This window comes from Pseudophryne corroboree, chromosome 3 (assembly GCF_028390025.1).
Source record: "Pseudophryne corroboree isolate aPseCor3 chromosome 3, aPseCor3.hap2, whole genome shotgun sequence".
Taxonomy (NCBI): Eukaryota; Metazoa; Chordata; class Amphibia; order Anura; family Myobatrachidae; genus Pseudophryne; species Pseudophryne corroboree.
The window spans coordinates 228,913,743-228,926,242 of record NC_086446.1 but is presented as its reverse complement, the minus strand read 5'-3'; the positions used below and the strand labels follow the sequence as shown (position 1 = coordinate 228,926,242).

The following is a 12,500-nucleotide window of genomic DNA, read 5'->3' as shown; positions in this document are numbered from 1 at the left end:
TAATGTGAATTTCGGCTCATACTGTGTGGCGTAATGTGAATTTCGGCTCATACTGTGTGGCGTAATGTGAATTTCGGCTCATACTGTGTGGTATAATCAAAATCCGGGTGTAGGTGCTGGGGGTTGCAAGGGGTGGGGACTGTGTGGGGGGCAGGGGGAGGGGAATGCATATGCACGTAGGCCCATCACTCGCTAGTTCCACCACTGCAGTGCACATGGGGGGTCATTCCGAGTTGTTCGCTCGCTAGCAGATTTTAGCAGCATTGCACACGCTAGGCCTTCGCCCTCTGGGAGTGTATCTTAGCTTAGCAGAAATGCGAACGAAAGATTAGCAGAATTGCGAATAGAAATTTCTTAGCAGTTTCTGAGTAACTCCAGACCTACTCACAGATTGCGATCAGCTCAGGCCGTTTCGTTCCTGGCTTGACGTCACAAACACGCCCTTCGTTCGGCCAGCCACTCCCCCATTTCTCTAGACACTCCCAGACACTCCCGCGTTTTTTCCTGGCACGCCTGCGTTTTTCCGCACACTCCCAGAAAACGGCCAGTTTCCGCCCTTAAACACCCACTTCCTGTCAATCACACTCCGATCACTTCAACGATGAAAATTCTTTGTTCGGACGTGAGTAAATCTACTAAGTTTTGTGCTAAAATACTAACCGCATGCGCACTGCGTACCATGCGCATGCGCATTTTTGCATTAATCGCTCCGTTGCGAAAATCGGCAACGAGCGAACAACTCGAAATGACCCCCTTGGTTTTGCCCAACTGCTAACAAAATTCCTGCTGCGATCAACTTGGAATTACCCCCATAATACAGAATATTTAAGTAATACAGCAATAGATAAGCCACACAGACATAATAAAAGAAAACCTTAAGCACACAGAAAGCATAATGAAGGATTGGTGTAGGCATTTTGGGTAATAACTTCCAAGGGTTGTGTATTCCACCCTCACAAGGTAACAAGTGCGGCAGCCATCTTGGGCGCTCAGCGTTGGATTACCCAGGGTGAAATAGTCCACCCCTAGAAGAGATGACACAAAATGGGGGTGATTTCAGAGTCCTAAAGTTCAGAGTAGGGTTCCAACAAAACTACCAAGTCCATGTATTTTTCATCCCATCCACTAGCGTACCAGATGAGGCAGCCATGTTGGGCGCACTTCGAAGGTTACACTGTGGGAGGTGAGCCATACAAGGGCCCAGTGCATAAATGGGAAAACTGACACTTGTGTACCAGTAGGATGTACCTTGTATGTAGGGCGCAATGGCAGGGTGTGCAATCAGTGGAGGTAAACATTGCAGGAAAAGCACACAGTGGAGTGAGAGGGGCGTGCGATCAATTATTGAAAATTTGCATTTAAAATGTGACTAGAGTCACCAGACGTCTTTTGAAATGCTCAGCTAAACTAGCCAAACTGAAATTTAGGAGTTGAGCCAATTACATTGATTTTTTTTTTGTATCATTAACCAGAGGCCAAAAGAACTGGAAAGAGGGGCAACGATGGGCCCATTTGGACCAGCTGTTGGAAAGAAGCCTGTTTGAATCATCATTAAAGGGGCAATGTATCAAGCCTTCTAAAAGGTGTAGAAGTTGACTAGTGGAGAAGTTGCTCGTAGCAACCAATCAGCCTCTACCTATCATTTTATAGTATGTAATTGATAAATTCTAGCTTGAAGCTGACTGGTTGGTACAGGCAACTTCTCCATGATAAAGGTGCTCATTAAAAGGGTAAGAACAAGTGATTCGGTTATGACAAGTAGAAGGGAACCACATTGTGATCTATGAAGGTATCATTATGGACAAGACCCTTATCAATGGCAGACCATGTTAAGTAATTTTATGCGGGAGTGATGTTTTGTGAAATATTTCATGTAGGGACTACTTTGTAATATTATGGTGTGTAATCATTATGGAGGTCACTGGCTGGTGTGTAAGGTTTGAGGGACACTGGTTATGTTTTATAATGTGTTAGACACAGACTATGTATATTATACTAGTCATTTGGGCTAAATAATATTTTACAGTATATTTCCAGCAATCATTTGCTTATCATTGCTTGGTGTGATGCGGGTACCTGTTAGTCAAGTTTCTGTGGCGCACAGATATTTGCAGAATTGCAGATTCAGCTTTTGTCCTTGACAACAAAGCTTTTGGATAGAATTGTCCAGATTTCTCTTATAGGGTAATATTTATCACAATCCACATTTTTACTGCAGATGTGATAAATATTTTTCACCTAAATTCCCATTGTAAAAATGAAAATTTCATGTGAAGCTATCATTATGCTCTTGCCAGAAGACAAGCTTCGATAAGAGCCTGTCCCATCAAACAGCTAGAAGCAGAATGATACAGTAGCTTATGCTATCACTCTGCTTCCTGGTTCATCTGCAGAGAGCATTCAGCGGATGCGCAGCTGTTGGAAGGTGCGTGTGCCAATGATGGTTCCCGCTTCTAAAAAAAACCCTTAACAGTAGCCTATAGGCCACTATACGTCATCATTTTCAGCTTCCGGGTACAAATGTGATAAATCTAACTGCTTAGCAGCCCCAATATAAACCTGTGGTCGAAACTATAGGGACCATGGCAGATTTCAGAGATATCTGCTGTTGTCTCTAAAAGATAAATCCCAGGATCTTTAATATTGTGGGTACCCCCTGAAAATACACATATGTAATAAATAAGCTGAAAATGCGGTCAGAGACATCTGGTTGATACACTCCCCTTTGATAGTCCATAGAACGCATTACATTTTCAGTTTATGTTGCGCTAGTGGCGTAAAACTACCGGAGACAATGGAAGCACTGACCTCCGGGCTCCAGCTGTCAGTGGGGCACTAAGGAGGAAAGACCGAGGGGCTGGTGAACTAGGACAGATCTCTCTCCACTCATTTCATAATGTTTTGTTACAGTCACTGCTACCTGCTGCCCATGCGCACAAGCCCCATTTTAGCCCCCTTGAGCTGAAGGGTCATGGAGGATGTGTGATAGCAGCAGCAAAGTGGAGCACATCAAAGTGTGTATGTAGGGGTATATGTATTAATTTGCTGGCTGCAGCCATTATTTGTGTGGACCCGGAGCGCAGTGAAGCAGGTCCAGAAACCGCCCGCATGTATGAAGCACGCATATGCTGAAGAGGGAGAATGTTAACTCACCTGTCTGGAGATCTCCACTCTCCCTCTTTCTGCAGGGCTGCTGCCACTGACCGGCGCCTGCATGCATAATGTGCATGCGCCAGTCACATTCCTCCCAGTACCACCCTTGGCATTAGTGGGAAAAAAACCACATCTCCTCCTTAATACATGGAGGAAAAGCGGTATCAGTGCACGTAATGTGTGCTGATACCACTTCTCCCCCATAACAGTACGTAATACAGCTAGACCTAAGTGAGCTACTGCTCTGCTGTTGTGTCTTTCATGATGAAAGAAAGGAAAGCAAAAGTTGTTTTAAAGGGAGTGCACTCATTTTTAAATAAAACTTTTAGGGGGGTATTTGTCAAAGCTTGGAGAGAGATAAAATTGTGAGAAATAAAGAAAAAAACACATAGCCTGGAAAATACAAGACAGAAGCTGATTGGCTAGTACTTTGTCTCTCACAATTTTATCTCTCGACGAGCCTTGATAAAAATTCTCTTAGAGTTCTAGTTATTATCATTTGCATCCAGCACCGGAAAATAAAGATTCCTTATTGCTGCAATAAGGAATCTTTATTTTCCCAAATGCACCATTGGCAAGTCGCCAGGACAGGGGCTTCAAAAGGAGCCAATGTCGGTGACCACTGAGAAGTAATGTGATCGAATGCAATCCTCCTTTGCCCCCTCAGTTGTGCTGGTGGGCATGTGCTGATGGAAGTCAACACATGTGCAAGCCGGAGCCACTGGGGGAGGGGAGGGGGCACAACCCTCTATTTTGCCGCAAGGCCCCTAGTGTGAACTTACTCCCCTATTTTATGCCACTTACTGAAAATGTGCAAATCATGAGATTAATAAAAATGTTAATTAATTACTGTTATGAGATGTGTACTTACTGCTCGCATGAAATCTTCTTCGCTGAATCCCATGTGAGTCTTTGCAATGTTATAATCAGTCTCCAGTGTGGCACCCATGGGGAGAGGTCCATCATTACTTAATGAATAATTAGCTCTATCATTTTTTAGCCTGGATAAAGATAGAGATTGGTTTACAAGGGATCCATCTGCTTACACGTTAATGTGTATTAAAAACATACTACTCCTATTGTTTGAAAAGATACTACAGTATATGATCTATAAAATGGACCTGTGTATACTGTCTGTACATAGAAATTCGTGCAGAAAAGCTTCCAGGCTGAGAAGCTGTGTTATCAAGTCCTATAGCTGGCAGAAAGGAAGATACAATGGAAAATACACATTGTTAAAAAAAAAATAAAAAAAAAATAGTCACCTTAAACCAACCTTACTTCCATTTAAAGGCCACTCACTCCACCAAAAAAAACTGATCAGTTTATTCTTATCAATAACGTATTAATCATAATAGCAGGGGGATAACAAAACTCGTGTAAATACTAATGCTTTTATTTCAATGTGCTGGAGGAAGGTGCAAAATGTTAATTATTAAACATAAAGGGATCAGGTTGGCTTTCTGGCACCTCTGACCTTCTGGAGAATTTAAGCCCCTGGAGATGAAAGAAAGGTTATGTTCACCCATCTAAAATCATGAGGCCATACATCAACAGCTAATTCCTTGATACAGATTTGATTTGACGGACTGCGATAATTGGTGATTTGTGGGGAATCATTAAAATACAGTATGCTAAAAATCACGGGCCGGAATTGGCAAATAAAAGATTATTCACATTGGTCTTATGAAAAAATATTGTTTCTATGGTGTTAAATATTTTACATTGTAATAAATATGACTACAGGATACATTGCAATAACTAGAAAGTTCCCTATTTACAACATCCTATACTGTGCATCCAAATAATGTCTCAGCTCTGTCCACTCTCCATCTTCCTCTTATGTCTTTTGTTATGTTTTATGATGAATTGGTTGCATATGCATTTTTGGTGAGGTGGCATTTTTATCTTATGCTGCATATGCTGCATAAGTGTTGTTTGCTAGTCTGTCTGTCATTCAAGTTCTATGCTGAATTCAGCTGTCTGCCAGGCAATTTGTTTCAAATACTGTAGCATCCATTCATTTTTTATTCTATTTATAATTCTCATATATATATATATAATTCTGTAGTTTCTATGCTTTTTTTTATTTGTGTAATGTGTTATGTTATAGTAATGCTTTGTACCTACACATATCTGTAGATTGGTCTACTGTATTCCTGATATGCTTTATTATTGGCAGATGCCTACAAGTTGATAGGTGCATAGCAGACAGAGGTTAGTCCATACGTTGATTCCAAACCAGAGTAGGTTTTATTGGAAATGACAGGATACACATAATAGAAGGCAAACAGCAGACAATACAATAAGGTATGAATCTATCCTGGGCTAAGTATTGTACAGCCATACAGCACTGAGGCACTCCAATAACACAGTGACAGACTTGTGCAACTACAGATACTTTTATAGGGGCATGTAAACAAGTCCTGCACATGGAGTCCAGACAGTCTAACCTTTTTGTTTTATTTGTTGAACAGTTATTTAGGCAGATGAGTCACGCACAATAAGTTTAGAGACCACATGCAGTGATTAACTATTTACCTACAAATCAACATTTATGTATGTCTCTGTATTTCTGATATGTCTTTATTTCTATCCCTTGTACATTACTATGTAGATAGAAATTTGTGCCACCTTATAATTAAAAGATAATAAAACTGATTCCGGGTGGCCAGCAGGGGAAGAGGACGTGCCCTGGAGCTCTCAGCACGGCGTCCGCTATTTATTAGCCTCCCCCAGCCTCTGGCCCACACATAGCGCACTCAAATACCCCCTTGCCTCCCTGCCCGCCGGGCCCGCTATCGGGGGACGCTTTTCCGGGAGCTGGGGGCCGCTCACGGAGCTCCGGAGCCCCGCGGCCTACACCACCTCCACAGGCCGGGACCTCGATTTTAGCCGCGACCCGCCGCGGACTTCCAGGGCGGCGGAGGGGAAGATTCTGCTTCGCTCGCGCCCGCGGCTGAGTCACCCGCTCACCATACCCCCCCCCCCCCCCCCCCGGAGGGCGGCCACTGACCTGTTGGGTCCCTACTTGGCGGCACCACGGCGCTGGGCAGCCGGGAGGAGGCTTCTCCTCAGGCTGCATCACATCTCCCCCCTGCATCTGGCGGCCATCTTGGAGGAGGCGAGCTGGTAAGCTGAAGCTCCCTGCTACAGGCAGTCAGCTGTGGTCACTGGCAGGTCCGTGATCCTTGCTGGCTGTCCTCTCTGGCCAGGTTGGAACCTGCTAAATTGGACCTGGGATCTCATACCCTCTCCTTATTATAGTTGGAGGAACTTCTACACTCTATTTTTGGAAGAAATATCATTCATCTATAATACATCTATTATCTCATTGCACTTATTGAACTCCCTCTTCTGGAGGAACATTGCGGCTCATATTATTATATATCTCAAGCTGTCTACGGCCGCACTCACTGCTGTTATTATCTCATTATTCTGATAATGGACAAATTTGCGGCCAAACCGTCGCGGGGCACTCGTAGCAATCAGTCGGGTAGGGGCCGTGGCAGTGATAACTCCTCGGTCGACAGCCCTCCGTCACCCTCATTGGGTTCACATTCTAGCCCCGAAGCCAACCTGTGTCCGTATCCGCAATAGATTCTGCAAAATCCTGCACGACGAATGAGATAACAGATATCCTGTCTAAGTTATTAGACCAAAAATTGGCTCCTCTAAAAGACTCGCTTGACTCCGCTCTCACTCAACTGAACCAACATGCTCAGCGACTCACCGAGGCAGAACAGAGAATATCCGACCTAGAGGATGATCTCACTACGGCTAAGACGGCTCTCTCTGACCAAGAAAAATTTGTTGCATCTATTCAGGATAAGCTTGAGGACCTGGAAAACCGTAACAGAGAAACAATGTGCGCCTCATCGGCCTACCGGAGTCGGTGAAACCCCATCACCTCATGACACTCGTCTCTCAATGGATGCCTAGGGAGCTGGGCTGTGTTTCAGGTTCTGGATCCATATTAGTGGAACGTGTACACCGTATTGGCCCTGAACGGCAATCCACAAGAGATAGACCCCGGCCCGTCATCCTGAGAGTCCTCAACTACGCTGACAAGGTCATGATATTGGACGCCTATAGAAAATGTACTGACTTGAAATACCAAGACGCTAAATTGCTGCTTTTCCAGGACTTTTCCTATACGGTTGCTTCCAAATGTAGAGAATTCTCGCCTGTCTGCAAGAGACTTTTTGAACTGGGCCACCGCTTTGCGCTTCTCTATCCGGCTAAATTGAGAGTCACTCATGCGGGAAAGGCCTACTTCTTCGAGACTCCAAAGACGGCCAAGAACTTTGTAGATTCACTTTCCTCACACTCCTCTGCTGGGATGGACGATGAGGACTGATACCCGTTGGCCTTGTATATTTGCATCTTCTTGAACAATACACATTCAGGTTCTTGGTAACTACTAAGAGTGGGTCCTACCACTGGTTGATATATAGTTTGTTTATCTCTATATACCTGGGTATATTGTCACCTATACCCTATTGCATTTCCCGAAATATTCTCTCTCTCGGTGACCGCTTATCCTATTGTTCTCAATTCTTCTTGAAATGCTCTCTACTTTCTTTGACTCTTTTTCTTCCTCCTCTTCTCCGACTAAACTCCACCCCCCTTTTTTCCTTTCCTTATCTGTTATTGTTATGTTTGATTATTGTACGGTCTCTTGGCGCGGTTCTCCACTATACGCATGTTTTAGGTTGGAATCAATTAGTCATCTCGGTGGGCCACTCCATTGACCTCAACACTTTGGTTCGTATAATATTTAAAATAATTTTGAGTTGGGATTTTGATATAGATGTTGTACAAATTTATTGTATGTCATTGTCACAATTGTTCCTCTTATCCTTATACTGCTTTGGTACAGGTATTTTGCTTGCTGGCCCGCTTGCTGGGACGGGCTGGTTGGGTCTATCATTACTAGTTAAATGGGAATTTTGGCCTAGAGTAGGTATAGGTTAATGTCCTTGAATGCTGCCACCTCCACTAGAGTACAGTCCCACATTAAATTTGTAACCTGGAATGTTGAGGGTTTAAACACCCCAGTCAAAAGGAGAAAGATTCTCTCCTATCTTAAACGTTTAAAGCCTGACATAGTTCTCTTACAAGAGACGCATTGGAAAAATGCGGACCCTAATGTTGTGAGAGATTCCTGGATAGGGGAATTCAAATCGGCCTCTTATTCAGCGAAACGAAGGGGTGTACTGATTCTTTTTAATAGACACCTCACGTATCAAATAAATGATAGTCTCAGTGACCCTGAAGGCCGCTATTTCTTTATAAAAATCACTATTTTCGGTGTTCTCTACACCATAGCTACTATCTACGCACCTACTGGCCCCAACTCACTCTTTTTTTCTAATATTTATAATAAGTTGCAAGAATGGGCGGAGGGGGAGATTATTTTAGGCGGAGACTTCAATACTGTCCAGTCTCCGGGTTTGGATAGATCCACCTCTGCTAGATCGCATATTTCTACACCACCCCAATCCCTGTCCTTGTTAACTGACTCACTGCGGCTCTGCGACCCTTGGAGATGCCAACACCCTGACTCCCGAGAGTACACATTTTACTCTCATCCACATCATTCCTCTTCTCGCCTTGACTATTGGCTAATCACTGACACCCTATTACAGCGCGTGGCTGAAACTAAAATAGAACCCATATCATTGTCCGACCATGCCCCACTTTGGTTTACCCTTAATTTACACTCCCCTATCTCTCAGTCATATAATTGGAGATTTCCAGCCTATCTTATAAAATCCTCTGATTTTTGCACACACCTAGAACAAACGTTTCGTAATTATGTAGCAGACAATAGTACACATATGGAGGACATCAATTTGTTTTGGTCGGCTTCGAAGCCAGTGATTCGTGGACATATTATGGATATGTTTCTAGGAGACGCAAGCTACCCAATTACAAGACCTTGCTTGTAACCTGACCAAAACTTATGACGCACTCTTGCTGAGGGACTCACCCGACAACCGACAGGCCTATCTTGCTGCTAAGCAACTATATGACTCATTACATATGGAGCGGGCGAGATTTTCATACGATTTACAACGGAATAGATTTTTCAGAGGGGGAAATAAACCCGGGAGATTGTTGGCGAATCTGGTTCGGTCGTACTCTGCCCCTTCTCGTACTCCCCAACTACTCACAGATTTGTCTGCAGCCATCTTTGATACTCCCTCAATCTCTGAGGCCTTCTTACAATATTATAACACTCTCTATGAAGCCCCCTTGGATCATCCGACTCTTGGAATGCAATTCCTTGAGAGAGCAAAATTACCTGTTTTAACGGAAGAGGAAAGAAAATCCTTAACAGAACCGGTCACAGAACCGGAATTACTTTCTTTGATTAAATCACTGCACAATGCAAGTCTCCTGGCCCGGACGGATTTGGGGCGGAGTATTACCGAATTCTGGCCCCCCATTTATCACCCCATTTATTATCTCTTTTCAATGCACTGCTAGAGGGTAAACCTACCCCCATGGGATTTAGTGAAGCTAGAATTGTGCTGTTTTCACGAAACCGGGAAAAGATCCCCGATATACTCAATCTTATAGACATATTTTATTATTGAATCAGGACATGAAGCTTTTTACAAAACTAATTGCAACAAGACTTCAACCAATTCTGAATCGGGTTCTGCATCCTGCTCAAACAGGGTTTGTCAAGGGTAGAACCTCAGTTCATAATATACGTACGCTGATTGCAGCAATGTATAGTGCACAACAATCTGCCTGCCCAAACGCTCTTATTGTAAGCTGTGACGCCGATAAGGCGTTTGACCGCGTCTCCTGGTCTCATTTGCTTCGTATTTTTCATGTCCAGCAATTTGGTGAGGAATTTATTCATCTATTCAGAATGTTATATACATTACCCCAGGCGCATCTGACTATAAATGGTTTAAACTCGTCTGCCTTCACGTTAGGTAGAGGGACCCGTCAGGGATGGCCTCTTTCCCCCCTGCTATTCAATCTGGCCCTAGACCCATTGATACGACATTTTATACTAGATCCCACTTGGCAAGGTGTTATGGTAGGCAACAACGAAGTCAAGGTGTCTGCTTTTGCTGACGACCTGTTACTATATTTTCCCGACCCCAAACAGGCATTTCCATCATTACTAACCACACTGCATGATTTTAATTTAATTTCCGGATTTCTTATTAATTTTGACAAGACAGAGGCGCTGGCATTGGGAGGAGAGGCGGCACAGGATTGGGGCGACTCATTTCCCTTCAGATGGGCCCACCGATATTTAAAATATCTAGGCCTCCGCATCCCACCACTCCTCACTGACCTATATACAGTGAACTTTTCTTACCACATCACTCAAATGACGAATGACTTTTTGAAATGGCAACATCTTCCGATCTCTTATCTGGGTAGATGCCACTTATATAAAATGGTTTCCTTCCCTCGACTACTTTATCCAATCCAGATGCTCCCATTCATATTGTCCAAACGTGATGTCCATTCTATTAATAAAGCCCTTACTAAATTTATCTGGGCAAACAAACGTCCCCGCTTTGCACTTTTTAAATGAAAACAACCCCCGTCACTTGGTGGTATTAATCTCCCCTGTCCTGAAGACTACTCCCTTGCCGCCAACTATAGATACGCTCTGGATTGGATAGGGGATATTGACAATTTTGTTAATAGAGCTTTGGAACAGGCTCTCTCACCTCAACACACTTTGGTACATTTATTGCATTTTGCTGATATCCCTCCTCAACATGACAGACTCCATAATTCATTATTACATGCCCCATGTACAGCTTGGCATAAACTTAGGAAACGTTTAGACCTCTCCCTAACGGATTCTCTATTTCAACCTTTATTATGTAATCCACAATTCCAGGGAGGAGGGGATAATGGGATTGTTCATGGCTGGCATCTCCAGGGCCTATCCTTCTTATATCAATTTCTGAATGTAGAATGCTCTGCGATATTAACTTTAGCACAACTAAAAGTAAAATACCCCACTCTTCATTTTCCTCTGTTTGCCTATTTCCAAATTCGTAGCTTTGTTACTAGCAAATTGTCACGATTGCACTCCTCTGACTTCACCTTTCCTCTTGATGGCCTGGTACGACAGTCTCCAGGAACCCCATATAACACTTATTTGATCTATTCCCATACTAGGCGAAGGTTGGATCTATCTAAGCTCACAACAGGGATGGCCAAATGGACAGACACCCTCCCTGACACTGATCTCCTGACAGTGATTCGGTGGTGTGGTATGCTAAATAAACAACTAGTTTTATCTTCCTATGCAGAGATGCACTTTAAAATACTACACAGAGCCTACTACTAGAGATGAGCGCCTGAAATTTTTCGGGTTTTGTGTTTTGGTTTTGGGTTCGGTTCCGCGGCCGTGTTTTGGGTTCGAACGCGTTTTGGCAAAACCTCACCGAATTATTTTTGTCGGATTCGGGTGTGTTTTGGATTCGGGTGTTTTTTTCCAAAAACACTAAAAAACAGCTTAAATCATAGAATTTGGGGGTCATTTTGATCCCAAAGTATTATTAACCTCAAAAACCATAATTTACACTCATTTTCAGTCTATTCTGAATACCTCACACCTCACAATATTATTTTTAGTCCTAAAATTTGCACCGAGGTCGCTGTGTGAGTAAGATAAGCGACCCTAGTGGCCGACACAAACACCGGGCCCATCTAGGAGTGGCACTGCAGTGTCACGCAGGATGTCCCTTCCAAAAAACCCTCCCCAAACAGCACATGACGCAAAGAAAAAAAGAGGCGCAATGAGGTAGCTGTGTGAGTAAGATTAGCGACCCTAGTGGCCGACACAAACACCGGGCCCATCTAGGAGTGGCACTGCAGTGTCACGTAGGATGTCCCTTCCAAAAAACCCTCCCCAAACAGCACATGACGCAAAGAAAAAAAGAGGCGCAATGAGGTAGCTGTGTGAGTAAGATTAGCGACCGTAGTGGCCGACACAAACACCGGGCCCATTTAGGAGTGGCACTGCAGTGTCACGTAGGATGTCCCTTCCAAAAAACCCTCCCCAAACAGCACATGACGCAAAGAAAAAGAGATAGTATACTCGTAACTAGTATGTATGTATAAAGAAAGAAAAAAAAACCACGGTTAGGTGGTATATACAATTATGGACGGGCTGCCGAGTGCCGACACAGAGGTAGCCACAGCCGTGAACTACCGCACTGTACTGTGTCTGCTGCTAATATATAGACTGGTTGATAAAGAGATAGTATACTCGTAACTAGTATGTATGTATAAAGAAAGAAAAAAAAACCACGGTTAGGTGGTATATACAATTATGGACGGGCTGCCGA

At 43.6% G+C, this 12,500-nt stretch overlaps 1 protein-coding gene across 6 annotated transcripts in view; it reads right to left on the bottom strand.

The window, feature by feature from the left end:
- The window catches only part of LOC135055160 (adenosine deaminase-like), a 233,970-nt gene that overhangs the window by 31,277 nt on the left and 190,193 nt on the right, over positions 1 to 12,500 (bottom strand). For all 6 annotated transcript variants that reach the window (XM_063958873.1, XM_063958870.1, XM_063958871.1 and 3 more), the window contains one exon: positions 4,025 to 4,154. In XM_063958873.1, coding sequence (XP_063814943.1) covers positions 4,025 to 4,154 — 130 coding nt within the window. The remainder of the gene's footprint in view (positions 1 to 4,024; positions 4,155 to 12,500) is intronic.